The sequence below is a fragment of the Triticum urartu genome, chromosome 2, assembly GCF_003073215.2.
Source record: "Triticum urartu cultivar G1812 chromosome 2, Tu2.1, whole genome shotgun sequence".
Classification (NCBI taxonomy): Eukaryota; Viridiplantae; Streptophyta; class Magnoliopsida; order Poales; family Poaceae; genus Triticum; species Triticum urartu.
This window is the reverse complement of record NC_053023.1, coordinates 71,376,198-71,396,379: the sequence shown is the minus strand read 5'-3', so window position 1 is coordinate 71,396,379 and position 20,182 is coordinate 71,376,198. Positions and strand designations below refer to the sequence as shown.

At 52.6% G+C, this 20,182-nt stretch overlaps 1 protein-coding gene across 1 annotated transcript in view; it reads left to right on the top strand.

Annotated features, from left to right (window-relative positions):
* LOC125535102 overlaps nucleotides 1-4,016 on the top strand; it is a 30,325-nt gene extending 26,309 nt beyond the window's left edge. Inside the window, exon 3 of the mRNA XM_048698152.1 lies at nucleotides 3,877-4,016. Coding sequence (XP_048554109.1) covers nucleotides 3,877-4,016 — 140 coding nt within the window. The remainder of the gene's footprint in view (nucleotides 1-3,876) is intronic.
* Nucleotides 4,017-20,182: the final 16,166 nt, after the last annotated feature.

Below are 20,182 nucleotides of genomic sequence, written 5' to 3'. Positions count from 1 at the left end.
CGGCGCTTCTGCCCATTCTGCCACGAAATCCGCAAGTGCGGCTCCCTTGATGACTCTGGTCATACTGAATTCTAGCTGAAATGCCTGTAGCTCAATGTTCCACTCAGCGACCCTCCCAGCTGAGTTGGGGCTCCTGAGTACTCTTTCCAAGGGGTATGCTGAGACGGCTTTGATGGGATGGCCTTGGAAGTAGTGGCGCAGCTTGCGTGAGGCCACTAGTAGCGCGAGGAGGAGTTTCTGAGGCATGGGGTACCGCGCCCTTGCGTCCCGTAGCACCATGTTGACGAAGTACACTGGATGCTCGATGAGGTTGAGGGTGCTGGCGTAGCTTGCGTCCTCCAGAGGTCGAGGCATTTCTTGAGACGACGGAGCCCCCAGTGCTTGGTCACCTGAAGAGGCCCCTCCTGCTTCAGGTGCGTTCTCCTGCTGCGGCTGTTCCTTTCTGGCTGTGGTTGCGGCCTTCGCGAGGCCCTCCCGGCTCTGCTTTGCTTCAGTTCGGACGGTCAATGCGGCCTTGGCACAACGCTCCTCCTTGACTTCCACCAGGGCTGCGCTAGCGGAGTAGGGGGTGGCCGCAAGGTAGAGCACTAGGGGCTCCCGAGGACGCGGAGCTACCATCACTAGTGGGCTGGTAAGGTACCTCTTCAGGTCTTGGAATGCCCTGTCGGCCTCTTCAATCCATTCGAAGGGGCCCTTTTTCTTCATCAGCTTGAAGAAGGGCAACGCTCGTCCCCCAGCTTGGAGATGAAGCGCCCCAGTGCAGTTACACGCCCGGTGAGCTTCTGCATTTCTCTGAGGGTCCTTGGCGGGCTATGTCTTTGACTGCTTTGACCTTCTCTGGGTTGGCCTCGATACCCCTGTGGGATACGAGGAAACCCAGGAGCTTGCTTGAGGGGACTCCAAACACACACTTCTCCGGGTTGAGCCGTAGGTCCACTTCGTTGAGGCTCGCAAAGGTTTCTTCTAGGTCCTGTATCAGGGTTCTTGCCTCACGAGACTTCACCACAATGTCATCGACGTAAGCTTCAGCGTTCCTCCCAAGCTGCCGGCCTAAGGCGATGTGCATCAGCCGCTTAAAGGTCGTGTCTGCGTTGCGCAACCCAAATGGCATGCACGTATAGCAGTACACTCCACACGGGGTCAGGAAAGCCGTCTTCTCCACATCTTATACCGCCATCTTGATCTGGTGATAGCCCGAGAAGGCATCTAGGAAGGACAATTGGTCACACTCTGCGGTGGAGTCGACTATCTGGTCAATGCGGGGGAGCGGAAATGGATCCTGCGGGCAGGCCTTGTTGAGGTTGGTGAAGTCGACACACATGCGCTCCTTTCCTCCCTTTTTTGGCACAACGACCGGATTACCCAGCCAATCAGGGTAGCGGACATCGCGGATAACTCCTGCCGCCTCTAGCTTCCAGGTCTCTTGAACGATGAAAGCCTGTTTCTCAGTGGACTGCCGCCTCGCCTTCTGCTTCACGGGGCGCACATTGGGGCACACATTGAGGTGATGCTCAATCACTTCCCTTGGGACCCCTGCTAACTGATTAGGTTCCCATGCGAACACCTTCTTGTTCGCACGCAGGAACCTCACCAGGGCCTCCTCTTGCTCGGGCTCATGGTTGGCCCCTATGGTGAAGGTGGTGCTAGTGGACCCGTCCTCGTCGACTGGTACCTGCTTGGTTTCCGCCTTGTCTTGGGTGAATAGCTGCTTCTTTTTAGCCGGTGCAGCCCCCTTGGGCTCAAGGGCATCGGTGCTAGTGGGCTGTGCCACCGCGGCCACCTGAAAACAAGCTGGAGCACCTACAGCGCATCCCTTGTGTCTCATGACAGGGCGAGGACGCTGCTGCTCCCAGGCATCTTCATGAGGTTGTACGCCGAGTGAGTTGCTGCCATGAACCGAGCCAAGGCCGGATAGCCGAGGATGGCGTTGTAGGGGAGGCCAATGGGGGCGATGTCAAAGTCGATCAGCTCCGTGCGGAAGTTGTTGTAGGTGCCGAAGGTCACAGGGAGGCGAATCTGTCCCAAGGAGGTGGTGGAACCGGCTCCGACGCCCGAGAAAGGCCTGCTAGGTTGGAGCCGCTCCACGGCACGTGGAGGAGGCTGAAGGCCTGCACCGAGAGCACGTTGTGGCCGGCACCACCGTCGATGAGGGTCCTAGTGATGGCCACTTGGCAGATTGTGGGGGTGCACAGCATTGGGAGCGCGCCCGAACTGATGGGGTTGAAGGGGTGGTCCTCCGAGTCGAAGGTTAGATCGGTCTCGGGCGCCACCCAGCCCGGGGGGGCTTCTCGGCGCTTGGAGGCGGTGCTGATCCGGTGGGTGAACGGCTTGACGTGATGGCTCGAGGGTGGTGCCTGGGAGCCACCCAGGAGAGCTGCGACGATGGGCGGCGCTGGAGTTAGCGACGGTGTGGCGGTGCGGCCCTCCCGCCGCATCGAAGGATGCTGGGACGAGGCCTGCTGCTCGTTCCCCGCCGGGCCGGTGGTGGCGTTGGCGGCAGTCGACGGGGAACGACGACGGCGTCCGCCGACGGGTGCCGTCTGGGCGACGCGGGTGGCGAGAGCAGCCCGGCGCTCGGCACGAGCCCGGCGAGCGTCAGCCATGGACACGACGGAAGATCGCACGCGAACAACAGAAGAAAGATTCCGGCGCACCCCTACCTTGCACGCCAAATGTCGGATTTCGGGTTCCGGTAGACCCTTGAGGTTCGAACACTGGGGTGCACGCGGAGATCTCTCCCCTACCGATCTACGTCCAATCTCCTTGCGTGATCTAAGCCGGAAACAACGAACAATACAAGGAACACGAGGTTTATACTGGTTCGGGCCATGTTGTGGTGTAATACCCTACTCAAGTGTGTGGTGTGGTGGATTTCCTCAGGGGTTGATAACGAACAGTACAAGGGACGAACAGCCTCGCGAGAGGTGTTCTTGAGCTAGTGCGATGAACTTCTTGGGTGAGTTCAATCGCCTCTCTCTTTCTCTCTCTGCTAGGGCTCTACCAGATCTCTAGATGTCTAGGTATGTCCCCTCTTTGTGTCTCTGTCCGATCCCTCTATCTGTGGTGGCTAGCTCTATTTATAGAGGCCCTGGGCCTCTCCCCAAATAATGAGCGGGAAGGGAGCCAACAATTGTCCGTTTTGAAGGGGAACATCTAGTACAAGTTATCCTGACCAAAGGTGGTCTTTGGCTGCCAAAAGTACTGGTGATGACGCCGTCTTGGGCTCCACGGTGACCTCTGTCCTACTACTCTGTTGGTATTGGTCTCGTTGCACCGGAATGGTAACCTTTGCCCGATGCCTTGGCCTGTGCTTGCCCCATTTGCACCAAAGGGGAAACAAGGACACTGCGCAGGCCGGCGCCCGCCTGGTCTCGATCGTCATGGCTTGCGTCACGGGCTCCTCGTGAGGTACCCCTGCCTTGATCTCTCCGCCTCCTCATGAGCCTGCCTGACGAGGCTGCCTCTGACGAAGCCTCCGGTCGCCCCCCCTGCGAGGCTTGGCCCCTCGCAAGGGTCTTGATCTTGAGCTGATGAAGATGGGCCGCGTTGGGCCCCCACTTGAGCCACGCCGCAGGCCACAGGCAGGCAAGTCTGGGGACCCCGGTTCCCAGAACGCTGACAGCTGTTCTTCCCTTGTACTGTTCATCATCAGCCCCACAGGCAATCCACCGCACGACACACTAGAGTAGGCTATTACACCACAATGGTGGCCCGAACCAGTATAAACCTCGTGTCCCTTGTGTTGTTCGTTGTTTCTAGCTTAGATCACGCGAGGGGATTGGACGTAGATCGGTAGGGGAGAGATCTCCACACGCACCCCAGTGTTCGAACCTCAAGGGTCTGCCGGAACCTGAAATCCGACATTTCGCGCGCCAGGTAGGGGTGCGCCGGAATCCTTCTCCGTCCGCCTCGCCGTTCAGATGTCAAGCGACCCGGCTGCCAACACCGACCGCTGGGTAGCGTGGCCCGCCCACGCCGTGTCGCCGGCCCAGGGCGACCTCAACCTTGCGCCTTAGGCAGCCTGCGCTCCGCAGAACGCTGCGGGGCGCGGGCGACGCGACCAAATGCCACCTGCCCTCACACCACGGCAGGTGCGGGCCGCGGCAAGGGCCTCAAACCACGCCGTGGCCACGGCGCCGTACACCTGACGGGAGCTAGCAAACTCCAGGGCCACGCTCATGGTGGCCCGAGAGCTGCTACGGTGTCGGCTGCTGGAGGGCGGCCGTGACGTGGTGCTGGAGCGAGTCGCCGAGCTCCTAGATGCCGCCGCCTCGGGAACGCCTCCTTTCTACATCCCGCTGCCACCCCAGACCCAAGGCGGGCCGTATGGCAGCGTCGTGCGCGTGCACGCAACTTCCGGCAAACTCCAGGGCCCGTTCAGCACCAACACCTCCGCCGGCACCAGGCGACAAGTCACGCCGGCCCCTTCTCAAGCCAGCGAAGGGGTGCCCGCCGTGGCCTTCGGCTTCAGCGGACCGCCACGCCATCACCCCCAAAACGGCGCTCCAAGTCAGGCTGCGTGGCATGCGGGGCGCTACGGCGAGGCGCACAGGGCGGTGACCCCAGAAGCTTACGTGCCCCGCATGGTGGATCAGGGGTGCGCACTAGAAGAAGATCATGGCTCATTCCTCGGGACAGGCTGGGGCGAGGAGACGCCAGGAGCTGAGCTCTTTCAGGAATCCCAAGAGAGCCTCGACAACCGCACCGGCAGCGGCAACTATCGGGTACCACTCATCCCTCAGGAGCAAGCTTATGCTAACCATGAGTCACAGGAGATACAGGTCGCCGCAGCAGGTGGCTGCCCCAATTCTGCAGCCTCATACCCCTCAGGAGGAGGGAGAAGGGGCTGCAAGAGAGGGGCCGAGATTCTGGTTCGTCCCCGCGGCGGTCGGAGCAAGGCATTCTCAGGAGGTAGGCCCCCTGCCGGGGAGGTGCCCCAGGGCCTGCCCCCGGCAGGGGACCCGTGGTCGTCGGGGGAACCGCTGGCGACCGCTCTGCCCCATTGGCGTCGTCCTTGGTTTCCGGTCGCCATCGATGGCGGCAGAGTGAGGCACAAGGCGGGGCCCTCGTCTGGCGATATGAAGCAAGGCCAGTACCTGTGAAGAAGGCCCAGTGCCTGTGAAGCTCACTGCCCGTGACACTCTCACGTAATAATGAGTGGGGCTGTACATGCCCCGGAGTCTCCGGAGAGCCACCCTCGGGCCTCGGGGGCTCCCGCCCACGCCTAGTGGCAGCACTTAGCTCCGCGCTGGTGAGAAGACGTCGAAGACTAGTCTAGGTGCTAGATGCGGCCTTTTGCTTTTGCCTTTCCTTGTTGACAAAGTTCTTCGATTTGGATTTAAGTTGGATTTGAGCTCGATGCTTCCGTGTGTTTGGGGGAAGGGGTGTTTAGTCTCGTTCGAGCAATCTCTCGCGTTCTGGTTTTGGCTTTGCGTCCAAAGTTAACCTCGGCTGCCCCCTTCGTGATCCCCTTGTGAGCCGGGCCGGGCAAGGCACGTTCACAACCAGGACCAATGTTACCGCACCCTTTCTGGAGGTTTTCATCGCGGGATCTACAAGTTAATCAGAAGACACCCAAGGTGCAGCGGCCCCCGCAGGCCCGCTCGGGACTTGCTGGGGTCGGAAGGTACACAAGTCAGCTGACCCATCACCGGGATAGTGGCTAAGTTCACGTGCAACATTATGCTTACCAGGGTACTAATTGCAAACCTTTACATGAGGGGCTCCCCCTCCCAAAATGCTCTTACATTCTTCAGGGCCAAGCCCGAACCTTCTTCATGCAGGATAAACAGCAGTGACATGCGGTCAGTCGGACATATCACTCACCGCGTCTTCTGGGGCATCCTCTGAGGCATCGCTGGCATCGTTGACATTGTCGCCGCCACCGCCAGCATCTCCGTCGGTGCCAGGCTCGTCCACAATGCAGCCTTCATTGGCGCCCACGACCACGCCGTCGTCATCAGACGCAAAGGCCCTGACGAGGGCGCCCACGTTGTCCTCCACCCACCACGCCAAGTCGCCCCGGACGGCAATGGGCACGCGTGAGATGGCAGCGTCGAAGTCGAAGTGGGGGTCCCTGTCCTGCAGATGGCTGAAGACACGGGAGAAGGCACGCCCGAGCAAGGCTCGGCTCCTCTCTTGGACAAGCCAACGGGACCTCTCAGATCTGTTCTCCAGAAGCGTCACCACATCGGTGAAAAATTGGAGGTTGGCGGCGTAGTTGACCTCGTGCGGCTCCTTAGTAGCAGCCTCGCAGATATTGCCCAAAGCTGTGTTGGCCCTCTCTCGGAGCGTTTGAAGCATGGGGGCATGCACATGCTCCAGAACCCGTCGCAGACGAATCTCGTCCTCATTCCGCTGCGCGACGGCCTCGGCATCATCAACCCTCTGTTGGAGAAGAAGCTGCTCGGCCCGGGAAGAGGACACCTCCGCCTGCGCCGCGCTGAGGGCGGCTGCGGAGGAGTCTGCACGCCGCGTCACTTCGGCCAGTTTGGCCCTGAGGGCTGTGGTCCTGCCCTCGGCCTCGGCCATGATCAGCCCCAACCTCGTCTCATATTCGCGCTCGAAGGTCGAGCGAGCTTCCACCACGTGGCAATCGACTTCTTCCTGGGCACGGGCTTCACGCGCGGCAACGTCATCCTCTGCCCGGGCCACCAGGCGCTCCCTCGTCTCCAACCGCTCAAGGTCAAGGTTGCGCTCGGCGGCTTCCAGCGTCAGCGCCTCCTCGCGCTTCAGAAGCTCCGCCCGGTCAACAGAGGCCCCCTCCATCGACTCAAGGGCCGCCTGGCGCAGTTCCACTTGCTGCTCCAGGGAGTCGCTCCAAGCTTGGAGCTCCCATGCGCGCTCCTCCGCATCCTTGCGCCGTCGGTCTGCTTCCCGAGCCTCCTCGACGGCCTGGGAGCAGGCCTCCCACGCAGCTACCAGCGACGCTTCAGCCTTCGCGTTGTCGAGATCACGTTGGTGACGTGCGAGGGTGACGGCTACCTTTAGTTTGTGCCTCTCCTCAGCAAGGCGCAAACCTTCGGCCTCGAGGCACGCATCCTCGTCAGCAAGCTCTGCCCCGATCCGGCTCACCTCATCCGCCGCCCTCTGGTGGAACTCTTTGCGAAGGGCGTGTCTCTCCCGAGCGCGCCTGAGCACGTCTTCTGCATCACCCTCTTCCACCGGAGCACGCGGAGGGCCCCAGGGCAGCAAGCCCCCTCCCGGCGCGGGGCTTGGGGTTGGCGCCCTAGTCATCGCCAAATGGACCTCTCTAGGAATCCAGCCTGGCGTCGGTCCACCCACGGAGGAGGAGCCAAAGACACACTTCGGCCATTCACCATCTATGATCAGAGGAGGAACGCGGGGCAAACTGGATGTGCCCCAGGAGGACTCATGAAGAAAGGCCAGCGGGCGCGCAGGCTCAAGGTGCCCTATGGAGCGGGCCACTCCACCAACCAGTCTGGCAGCAGGGGAGCCGCTCGAGCTCGGCGAGCCCAGGGCCAGCGGAGAAGGCGAAGCTTGGGGGATGGCTCCCGGGATGACTCAGCGAGTTTCGCAGGGCAGGGCCTGAAAGGGCCACAATCAGTCACAGGGATAGCAAAGTAAATGAGCAAAGAAATAAGAAGACTTACTCGTCCATGGCAAAGTACTTCCTACGCTTCAACGGGCGACAAGGGCGGTCATTGCCACCCAAGGCCTCCTTTCTCTTGCGGAGGGCCTCGAAATCTACGCGGAACCGACCTAAGCGCTCGGCGCAGGGGTCGGCCTCTGGTGCGGAAGAAGCGGCAAGATGATCAGCGTTGGAGGAGTCAGCCAGGCGGGCGCCCTCAGGCGTCGCCTCGCGAGGAAAGGCTAGGGTTTCGGGAGCCCCGGCCACAGGAACCATGGGCCGCGACTCCGCACCCGCCGTCGCTCCAGGGCGGGCCTCGGGAGACGCCGCCTTTGTAACACCCCGGATGTAACTTTCCCAATTTGTACTCCAACTCTTGCCGTTTCCGGCGTTAAGTTATATTTATTTCTCGGGTTCGGGTCTTTGTCTCTGTGTGTTGTTGTCTTTGTCATGCATCTCATATCATGTCATCATGTGCATTGCATTTGCATATGTGTTCATCTCATGCATTCGAGCATTTTCCCCGTTGTCCGTTTTGCATTCTGGCGCTCCGTTCTCCTCCGGTGGTCTTTTCTAACTTTCTTTCGTGTGTGGGGATTAAACATTTCCGGATTGGACCGAGACTTGCCAAGCGGCCTTGGTTTACTACCGGCAGACCGCCTGTCAAGTTTCGTACCATTTGGACTTCGTTTGATACTCCAACGGTTAACCGAGGGACCGAAAAGGCCTCGTGTGTGTTGCAGCCCAACACCCCTCCAATCTGGCCCAAAACCACCAAACTTTGCTCCATCATCTAGAGCGTTCGATCACGATCGCGTGGCCGAAAACCGCACCTCATTTGGACTCACCTAGCTCCACTTATGCCTATAAATAGCCCCCCCACCTCCCCGTTTTCGGATCATCTCCTCCCACGAAACCCTAGCTAACAAAAACAGATCCCCGCCACCGACGGACACGTCCGCCCCCGGCCGGACGCGTCCGCCGCCGCGCCCCGCCAGCCGCATCCCGCCACGTGGCCCGCGCCACTCGCCTCCACACCGCCTGCCTCCCTCGCCCGCGCCGCCTGGGAGCCTCGCTCGCCCCGCCGCCTCCTCTCAAGCTCCGGCCGCCGTGCGGCATCACCGGCGACGAACTCCGGTAGCCGCGCCCCACACCGCCTCGCCGCCCCTCGGGAACCGCGCCAAGTCCGGCCTCCCTCTCTCCGGCCGCCTCGTCTTCCACTCCGGCCGGCCATCTCCGAAGAACTCCGGCGAACAGTGCACCCCGGCGATCCTCGTAACACGTGCAGATCTGGATGTGGAGATATTTTCGGTTGACTTTCCCTCCTAACCCTAATTTTTGTGCTAACTTTGACCTGCCGTAACTTTGCATCCGTAGCTCCGATTTGGGCATATAGTATATCAAAATGTTCGTCTCGATGAGTACATCATTTAATTCCATTGTATCATTTTCATTTGAGTTCATCTTGTTGCCCAAAATGCTGTTAGAAGGAGGCTTCGTGAGTTATTTGTCAGATCTGCTAGTTCATCTTAGACTTTTGTTATTTTTACCATGATTATTGTGTGCATGCTATGCCTGTGAGTCCTTCATATGTTTTGTTAAGGATTTTGTCTTCTTTCCAGAGGTGCAACCCATGCATTTTTAGGATGTGTGTGGTGACTTGTGCAAGCTTGCAAAGAGAGGCACCCGGGAAATCTGTTTTCAGAGACTTAGTTGTTTTCACTAAGTCTGGGATTATTTAGTTCATGATGCCATATGTTAAGCTTGTTTCCTAGTGATCCGTGCCACTTTTGAGGATGATCAGTAAAGGAGTTTTGTTAATCATGTTATGCTCGATCCATCCATGTCTTTATTTGCAATTATGGAGCAATCTAGCTTGAGTCAATCGAGCTCTACTTTTGCATCGTGGTGAATCTGGGCAGATCGTCAACTTGTTTGCGATTTTGCCGATGTTATTGTAGTTGATCCGTGCATGCTATGCCATTGTTCTTGCCATGTCTAGCTAGAATTTTATGCCTTCTTAATGGATGTGTGCTTGTCTTGCCATTACTTGTACCGTAGTGAGTGCATCGAGCTCGTTTACATGCCTTCGTGAGTTATATTTCAGCATGTCTCAGTTTTCACTAAGTCTGAAAACTGATTATGTTTTTGCTATGTTCGTGTGCTTGTTAGTATATTCTGTGATCCCTTTTGGCTCAAGGTCACTTAGGTACTTTTGTTAAGCTTGTTGAGTAGATACATTCCATGTTCTTACTTGTCCTAATCAGGTCATGTATCATGTTGTTTTGCTGCTCCGAAGAGGGCTTCGTGATCTGAAATTTCAGACAAGTGTTAATTTCACTAAGTCTGGAATCTGTTTTGCATTTGCGTTTTTGCCATGCTTGTTTGAACCTCATAATGGATGAATTGGCCGTGGCTCAGTGCTAGTGTTTTGGTAAGAATCTTTTGTTCATCCCTGCCATGTATTTTTTTGTCACGTTTGGTGGCTGTAGCATGTTCGTTTCGTTGCATTTAGATGCCTACTTGCTGTAAATTGCAGACTGGTGTCATTCTTAAAATGCTTGCCATTTCCAAACCGTAACTCCGATTCCAATGATCTTTATATCGTTTTCAAGCGATTTCATCCCCTCTTTCCAGTGGCACACTTGGTTTTCAAAGTTGAGGCCAGGTTCATGCATTTCCTGTCATATCTTGCATTTTGCATCCCGCATCGCATCCCGCATAGCATATCATCATTTCATCATATTGCTTGGTCTTGCACGTGGTTGATTGTATCCTTGTTGCTTGTTTGTCTTGTTTGGGTAGAGCCGGAAGACGAGTTCGCTACCGAGGAGCTCGTTGAGTTTGGTTTTGAGGATCCAGTCAACTCTGACAACTATGCAGGCAAGATGATCATAACCTCGAAATCACTACTATCTTTGCTATGCTAGTTTGCTCGCTCTTTGCTATGCCAATGCTACGATGCCTAACTTTTGCTTAGCCTCCAAATTTCCATGTCAAACCTCTAACCCACCATTGTCCTAGCAAACCGTTGATTGGCTATGTTATCGCTTTGCTCAGCCCCTCTTATAGCGTTGCTAGTTGCAGGTGAAGATTGGAGGCCGTTCCTTGTTGGAACATCATTTATCTACTTGTTGGGATATCATTATATTGCTATGTTATCTTAATTCATCTATATACTTGGTAAAGGGTGGAAGGCTCGGCCTCTCGCCTAGTGTTTTGTTCCACTCTTGCCGCCCTAGTTTCCGTCATATCGGTGTTATGTTCCCGGATTTTGCGTTCCTTATGCGGTTGGGTTATAATGGGAACCCCTTGATATTTCGCCTTGATTAAAGCTTTTCCAGCAATGCCCAACCTTGGTTTTACCATTTGCCACCTAGCCTTTTCTTTCCCTTGGGTTCTACAGACTCAAGGGTCATCTTATTTTAGCCCCCCCACGGGCCAGTGCTCCTCTGAGTGTTGGTCTGAACTGAGCTGCCTGCGGGGCCACCTCAGGGAAACTTGAGGGTTGGTTTTACTCGTAGCTAGTCTCATCTGAGTGTGCCCTGAGAAAGAGATATGTGCAGCTCCTATCGGGATTTGTCGACACATTCGGGCGGTGTTGCTGGTCTTGTTTTAGCCTGTCGAAGTGTCTTGAGTTACCGAGATACCGAGTCTGATCGGAACGTCTTGGGAGTAGGTCTATTCCTTCGTTGACCGTGAGAGCTTGTCATGGGCTAAGTTGGGACTCCCCTGTAGGGATTTGAACTTTCAAAAGCCGTGCCCGTGGTTATGGGCAGATGGGATTTGTTAACGTCCGGTTGTAGAAAACCTGAAGTTGGCCTTAATTAAAATGAATAAACCGCGTGTGTTACCGTGATGGCCTCTTCTCGGCGGAGTCCGGGAAGTGGACACGGTGTTGGAGTAATGCTTGCGCAGGTTGTTCCTCTAGTTTTTCACGCTCGCGCTTTGCCTCCTCTTCTCGCTCTCTTTTGCGAATAAGATAGCCACCATATATGCTAGTCGCTTGCTACAGCTCCACATATATTTGCCTTTTCCTTCCTATAAGCTTAAATAGTCTTGATCGCGAGGGTGCGAGATTGCTAAGTCCCTGTGGCTCATAGATACTATAACTCCAGATACAGGTCCAGGTGATTCCGCTCCAGGTGACGAGTACGAGCTCAAGTGGGTATTCGACAAAGACTCTCAGCGTTACTACGTGTCTTTTCCTGACGATCAGTAGTGGTGCCCAGTTGGGGGTGATTGGGACCATTGTAGCGTGTTGGTTTTTCTTCTATTTTGGCGCCGTAGTCGGGCCATGAGTGTTTTGGATGATGTAATGTTATTTATGTACTTGATTGACGTGGCGAGTGTAAGCCAACTATGTTCTCCCCTTTATTATTCATATTACATGGGATGTTGTGAAGATTGCCTAACTTGCGACATATGCCTTCAATGCGATTATGTCTCTAAGTCGTGCCTCGACACGTGGGAGCTATAGTCGCATCGAGGGTGTTACAAGTTGGTAATCAGAGCCTTCCCCGACCTTAGGGGCCCCATTGCTTGATCGTTTTTAGCAGCCGAGTTGTGTCTAGAAAAATGTTTTGAGTCACTTAGGAATTATATATCGGAGAGCTTAGGAATTCCTTTACTTCCCAGTCTCCTCATCGCTCTGGTAAGGCATCCTGACATAGAGTTTTGACTCTTCTCTTCTCAAATTTCACTAAAAAAAAATTTTAGGATCACGCGAGTATCTTGGAATCGTTCCGATGGCTTATGATGAGAACATTGTCTTGGTGCCTCCTATCAGGGGTTTAGTGGAAGTGTCCCGGGGAGTTGAGCTCTGAGGTGTTGTCATCATAATTTTATCGTTGCTATTCTGGAATACTTGAGATATGTTCGCCGACATCGAAAATCTCTTTTATGCAGTTCGTTGGTGAGATAACCTCGACGCCACCCAGTAATGGGGCGGGAGTTCGGGAGTATCGCCATAACTTGTATAACGGATGCTTTTCGAAGGTTGAGGTAGATGGTTTCCGAAGGTTTCTTGGTTATGTGTTGAAGGATGGATATAGCTGGATGTAGGATTTGCTAGTTTGGGTGAGATATTATGCTTCCCCTGTATCCCCAACACCTGATTGCATAACCGGAAAGGTTCGGGAGTTTCATAGGTGGGAATTCTAGTAGCTCTAGTTCTTCTTCCACGGATATTGGTTAAAGATTGGGATTTCTTACCGATTATTCGTTCTTGATTCGTACCTTGTTGATTTATTTCTCTACCTTAATTCTACGTGGCTTCTCAATTTATGGATACGTGACCATTTGAAGAGGAATGCATTCGTTCATTTTGTTCGGATGTGAAGACTATATGTTGCAATTTTCATTCCGTTGGATTCAGCTTCAATATTTATCTATCAATGTGCTAATGGTGGTCAACCTCTTCAGGATGGCTCCTCCAACGCGCACGACTCCGAATCCTGATCCGCCACCGCCTCCACCTCCTCCAGAGGCATGGCAAGCTGTGATGGCCGCAACCAATGCAAACACACAGCTGATCATGCAAATTCTCCAAGACCGCAATCAAGGCAGTCAAGGGAATCAAGGCAGCAATCAGAGTCACTTTTCTACACTCAACCAGTTCCTTGCTAACAGGCCAAAGACTTTCAGCAATTGTGTTGAGGCAACCGATGTTGACGATTGGCTTGTGGATCTGTGTAAGCATTTCGAGTGCAGTAACGTCAGGCCTGAGGACTTTGTCAAGTTCGCTTCCTTCCAACTCAAAGATGAAGCTGCAGAATGGTTCCAGCAGTACAAGGATTCCAGAGGTGGACGTATTATCACTTGGGATGATTTCCGTTGAGATTTCCGAGCTCATCATATTCCGTAGAGTGTGGTTGAAAGCAAGCGTGAGGAATTCCACAATCTGAAGCAAGGCTCTTTGTTTGTCTATGACTACAACAAGTTGTTCCAGAAGCTTGCCCGCTTTGCCAAGCAGGACGTGCCTGATGAGAAGAGCATGATATATCAGTTCAGGGGTGGTCTCGGAGAAGAAATTCAGCTCGCACTTGTCCTCTTCGAGCCCTTGAGATACGATGAGTTCTACAACATCGCACTGAAGCAAGAGGCTGCTCAGTTGAGGTGTGATGCTTCCAGGAAGCGAGTCAGAGATGTTACTCCTTCTTCCTCTACTCAAGTGGCCAAGCAGCAGAAGTTTTGGCTTCCTCCTCCTCTGTTCCGTCAGCCGTATCAGCAGAAGAGCAAAGGTGGCAGTGGTTCTTCCCACCCACCCAACCCTGGCTTTCAGAACAAGGCTTCGTCTCAAGCTCCAAGATCGAGTGCTCCGTATCACCGTCCGCTTTCAGAGGTCACGTGCAACAAGTGCCAACAGAAGGGTCACTATGCCAACAAGTGTCTCAACCAGAGGCGTCTTCCTCCTCCTCCTGTCAGATCGGCAAGTACAGCTGTGGCCAAGCATAACCCCAAGCATGCCAAGGTCAATTTGATGAATGCAGCTCGGGCAGAGGACTCGTCAGATGTGATCATGGGTAACCTTCCTGTTAATGATATTCCCGCAAAAGTACTTTTTGACTCTGGTGCATCGCATTCCTTCATGTCATTCCCATTTGCATCGGAGAACAATTTTAGTACTAAGGCTTTACCTAGAGCTATGCAAGTCATCTCTCCAGCTAAGCGTCTGAGTTCTAGTTTGATGGTTCCGGATATTTCTATCTTGATGGGTGATTTCAAGTTTCTGGCTTCTCCAATGGTTCTTGGTGACTCGGATATTGATCTTATTCTCGGGATGGATTGGCTTTCTAAGCACAAGGCTCAGCTTGATTGTGCAGCCAGGCAGATTCAATTGACTCATTCATCTGAGGATGTAATTGTCTTTGCCGCTCGGGATAATACCATCCGTCTGTTTTCTCTCAATGAGAAGGGTGAATTGGATGCCATCTCTCAAATTCCAGTCGTTTGCGAATATCAAGACGTCTTTCCAGAAGAGCTCCGAGGAATGCCTCCGCACCGGCCAGTGGAATTTGTTATTGAACTTGAGCCTGGCACGGAACCTGTGTGCAAATGTCCTTACAAGCTCGGACCTGAAGAGTTGAAGGAGCTGAAGAAGCAACTCGATGAGCAAGAAAGAATGGGTCTTATCCGGCCTAGTTCTTCTCCGTGGGGTTGTGGTGTTCTTTTTGTGAAGAAGAAGGATGGAACGGACCGACGTTGTGTTGATTACCGTCCAGTGAACAAGAAGACCATCAAGAACAAATACCCACTTCCCAACATCAATGAGCTATTCGAACAACTCAAAGGTGCCCAAGTATTCTCCAAGCTTGATCTCCGTATGGGTTATCACCAGATTCGCATTCGTGAAGAAGATATTCCCAAGAGAGCATTCAGAACAAGCTTTGGTTCATATGAATACACTGTCATGTCTTTTGGCCTCGCCAACGCTCCTCCGTCGTTCTCTCGCATGATGAACTTCATCTTCAACGCCTACACCAATGACTTCGTTTTGGTCTATCTCGACGACATTCTGGTTTTCTCCAAGAACAAGGAAGATCATGCCAAGCATTTGCGTTTGGTTCTTGATAAGCTCAGAGAACATCAGTTCTATGCCAAGTTCTCCAGGTGTGAATTTTGGCTCGATGAGGTTCTTTATCTTGGTCATATCATCTCTGCCAAGGGCATTGCCGTGAATCCCGAGAAGGTGTCTGCAATTGTGAATTGGGAACCTCCTCAGAATGTGAAGCAACTCCGCAGTTTTCTCGGTCTCGCAAGCTATTGCCGAAGATTCGTTGAAAACTTTTCTAAGATCGCGAAGCCTCTCTCAAATCTTCTTCAGAAGCATGTCAAGTACGTTTGGTCTCCGGAGTGTGATATTGCTTTCAACACTTTGAAAGAGAAATTGATCACTGCTCCAGTTCTGACTCCGCCTGATGAATCCAAACCGTACGAGGTCTTTTGTGATGCCTCTCTCCAAGGTCTTGGCGCAGTATTGATGCAAGAGAAGAAAGTTGTTGCTTATACATCTCGCCAGTTGAAGCCTAATGAGAAGAACTACCCCACTCATGATCTCGAGTTGGCGGCAGTTGTGCATGCTCTTTTGACTTGGAGACATCTTCTATTGGGAAGAAAAGTGGACATTTTCACTGATCACAAGAGTCTCAAGTACATCTTCACTCAGCCTAATCTCAACCTCAGGCAAACTCGATGGGTCGAAATGATTCAAGATTATAATCCGAGTATCGAGTACACTCCAGGCAAGGCTAATGTGATTGCTGACGCTTTGAGCAAGAAAGCGTATTGCAACAGTCTGATTCTTTAGCCTTATCAACCCGAGCTTTGTGAAGCTTTCCGCAAACTTAATCTGCAAGTTGTTCCTCAAGGTTTCCTCGCCAACCTTCAAGTCTCTCCTACCTTAGAAGACCAGATTCGCCAAGCCCAGCTTCTTGATGCTATGGTGAAAAAGGTGAAGATTGGGATTTCCAAGAGTCAGTCCAAGTACAAGTGCTACCGCCTTGATGACAAGGACACTCTCTTCTTCGAGGATCGTATTGTTGTGCCCAAAGGTGAACTTCGTAAAGTGATCATGAACGAGGCTCACAATTCTCTCCTCTCCATCCACCCTGGGAGCACGAAGATGTATCAGGACCTCAAGAAAGCTTATTGGTGGACTCGAATGAAGCGCGAGATCGCTCAATTCGTGAATGAATGTGATGTCTGCAGAAGGGTGAAGGCAGAATACCAAAGGCCAGCTGGTCTCCTCCAACCTCTTGCCATTCCAGAATGGAAGTTTGACCACATTGAGATGGACTTCGTGACTGGGTTTCCAAAGTCCAAGCGTGGCAATGATGCTATATTTGTTGTCATCGACAAACTCACCAAAGTGGCTCATTTTCTGCCTATCAAAGAGTCGATCACTGCAGCTCAATTGGCGGAACTCTATACCTCTCGTATTGTCTCTCTGCACGGTATTCCTCAAGTGATATCTTCAGACCGTGGCAGCATCTTTACCTCCAAGTTTTGGGATTCTTTTTAGAAGGCCATGGGCACCAACATCCGCTTCAGCACTGCTTTCCATCCTCAAACAAGCGGTCAAGTCGAGCGTGTCAACCAGATTCTTGAAGATATGCTCAAGGCTTGTGTGATCTCCTTCGGCATGAAGTGGGAGGATTGTCTTCCTTATACTGAATTCTCCTACAACAATAGTTTTCAAGCAAGTTCGGGCAAGGCCCCTTTTGAAATTCTGTATGGAAGGAAGTGCCGTACCCCTCTCAACTGGTCTGAAACCGGTGAACGTCAGCTTTTGGGTAATGACTTAATCACAGAAGCAGAAGAAATGTGCAAAGTCATTCGTGATAACCTCAAAGCAGCCCAATCCCGCCAGAAGAGCTACTATGATAGTAAGCACCGTGATTTGGCTTTCGAGATCGGAGATCATGTTTACCTCCGTGTTTCTCCTATGAAAGGTACTCGTCGCTTTGGTATCAAAGGGAAGCTTGCCCCTAGATACGTGGGACCTTTCAAGATTGTCAGCAAGAGAGGCGACCTCGCCTATCAACTCGAGCTTCCTTCAAACTTTGCAAATGTTCATGACGTGTTCCATGTCTCTCAGCTTCGAAAGTGCTTCAAGACTCCTGACCGCACCGTCAACTTCAAGGACATTGAGCTCCAAGAAGATCTCTCCTATCGTGAGCACCCAGTTGCTATTCTTGAAGAGACTGAACGCACGACTCGCAACAAGTCAATCAAATTTCTCAAAGTCAAGTGGTCACACCATTCCGACCGTGAAGCTACCTGGGAACGCGAGGATCACCTCCGTTCTGAGTACCCGGAGTTCTTTCAGTCCTAGATCTCGGGACGAGATCTTTTCGTAGTGTTGGACTGTTGTAACACCCCGGATGTAACTTTCCCAATTTGTACTCCAACTCTTGCCGTTTCCGGCGTTAAGTTATATTTATTTCTCGGGTTCGGGTCTTTGTCTCCATGTGTTGTTGTCTTTGTCATGCATCTCATATCATGTCATCATGTGCATTGCATTTGCATACGTGTTCATCTCATGCATTCGAGCATTTTCCCCGTTGTCTGTTTTGCATTCCGGCGCTCCGTTCTCCTCCGGTGGTCTTTTCTAGCTTTCTTTCGTGTGTGGGGATTAAACATTTCCGGATTGGATCGAGACTTGCCAAGCGGCCTTGGTTTACTACCGGTAGACCGCCTGTCAAGTTTCGTATCATTTGGACTTCGTTTGATACTCCAACGGTTAACCGAGGGACCGAAAAGGCCTCGTGTGTGTTGCAGCCCAACACCCCTCCAATTTGGCCCAAAACCCACCAAACTTTGCTCCATCATCTAGAGCATTCGATCACGATCGCGTGGCCGAAAACCGCACCTCATTTGGACTCTCCTAGCTCCACTTATGCCTATAAATAACCCCCCCCCCCGTTTTCGGATCATCTCCTCCCACGAAACCCTAGCTAAAAAAACAGATCCCCGCCACCGACGGACACGTCCGCCCCCGGTCGGACGCGTCCGCCGCCGCGCCCAGCCAGCCGCATCCCGCCACGTGGCCCGCGCCACTCACCTCCACGCCGCCTGCCTCCCTCGCCCGCGCCGCCTGGGAGCCTCGCTCGCCCCGCCGCCTCCTCTCAATCTCCGGCCGCCGTGCGGCATCGCCGGCGACGAACTCCGGTAGCCGCGCCCCACGCCGCCTCGCCGCCCCTCGGGAACTGCGCCAAGTCCGGCCTCCCTCTCTCCGGCCGCCTCGTCTTCCACTCTGGCCGGCCATCTCCGAAGAACTCTGGCGAACAGTGCACCCCGACGATCCTCGTAACCCGTGCAGATCTGGATCTGGAGATATTTCCGGTTGACTTTCCCTCCTAACCCTAATTTTTGTGCTAACTTTGACCTGCCGTAACTTTGCATCCATAGCTCCGATTTGGGCATATAGTATATCAAAATGTTCGTCTCGACGAGTACATCATTTCATGCCATTGCATCATTTTCATTTGAGTTCATCTTGTTGCCCAAAATGCTGTTAGAAGGAGGCTTCGTGAGTTATTTGTCAGATCTGCTAGTTCATCTTAGACTTTTGTCATTTTTTCCATGATTATTGTGTGCATGCTATGCCTGTGAGTCCTTCATATGTTTTGTTAAGGATTTTGTCTTCTTTCCAGAGGTGCAACCCATGCATTTTTAGGATGTGTGTCGTGACTTGTGCAAGCTTGCAAAGAGAGGCACCCGGGAAATCTGTTTTCAGAGACTTAGTTGTTTTCACTAAGTCTGGGATTATTTAGTTCATGATGCCATATGTTCAGCTTGTTTCCTAGTGATCCGTGCCTCTTTTGAGGATGATCAGTAAAGAAGTTTTGTTAATCATGTTATGATCGATCCATCCGTGTCTTTACTTGCAATTATTGAGCACCCTAGCTTGTGTCAATCGAGCTCTACTTTTGCTTCATGGTGAATCTGGGCAGATCGTCAACTTGTTTGCGATTTTGCCGATGTTATTGTAGTTGATCTGTGCATGCTATGCCATTGTTCTTGCCGTGTCTAGCTAGCATTTTGTGCCTTCTTAATGTATGTGTGCTTGCCTTGCCATGACTTGCACCGTAGTGAGTGCATCGAGGTCGTTTACATGCCTTCGTGAGTTATATTTCAGCATGTCTCAGTTTTCACTAAGTCTGAAAACTGATTATCTTTTTGCTATGTTCGTGTGCTTGTTAGTATATTCTGTGATCCCTTTTGGCTCAAGGTCCATTAGGGACTTTTGTTAAGCTTGTTGAGTAGCTCCATGCCATGTTCTTACTTGTCTTAATCAGGTCATGTATCATGTTGTTTTGCTGCTCCGAGGAGGGCTTCGTGATCTGAAATTTCAGACAAGTGTTAATTTCACTAAGTCTGGAATCTGTTTTGCATTTGCGTTTTCGCCATGCTTGTTTCAACCTCATAATGGATGAATTGGCCGTGTCTCAGTGCTAGTATTTTGTTAAGCATCTTGTGTTCATACCTGCATGTATTTTGTTGTCATGTTTGGTGGCTGTAGAATGTTCATTTCGTTGCGTTTAGATGCCTACTTGCTGTAAATTGCAGACCGGTGTCATTCTTAAAACGCTTGCCATTTCCAAACCGTAACTCCGATTCCAATGATCTTTATATTGTTTTCAAGCGATTTCATCCCCTCTTTCCAGTGGCACATTTGGTTTTCCAAGTTGAGGCCAGGTTCATGCATTTCCTGTCATATCTTGCATTTTGCATCCTGCATCGCATCCCGCATAGCATATCATCATTTCATCATATTGCTTGGTCTTGCACGTGGTTGATTGTATCCTTGTTGCTTGTTTGTCTTGTTTGGGTAGAGCCGGAAGACGAGTTCGCTACCGAGGAGCCCATTGAGTTTGCTTTTGAGGATCCAGTCAACTCTGACAACTGTGCAGGCAAGATGATCATACCCTCGAAATCACTACTATCTTTGCTATGCTAGTTTGCTCGCTCTTTGCTATGCCAATGCTACGATGCCTAACTTTTGCTTGTCAGCCTCCAAATTGCCATGTCAAACCTCTAACCCACCATTGTCCTAGCAAACCGTTGATTGGCTATCTTACCGCTTTG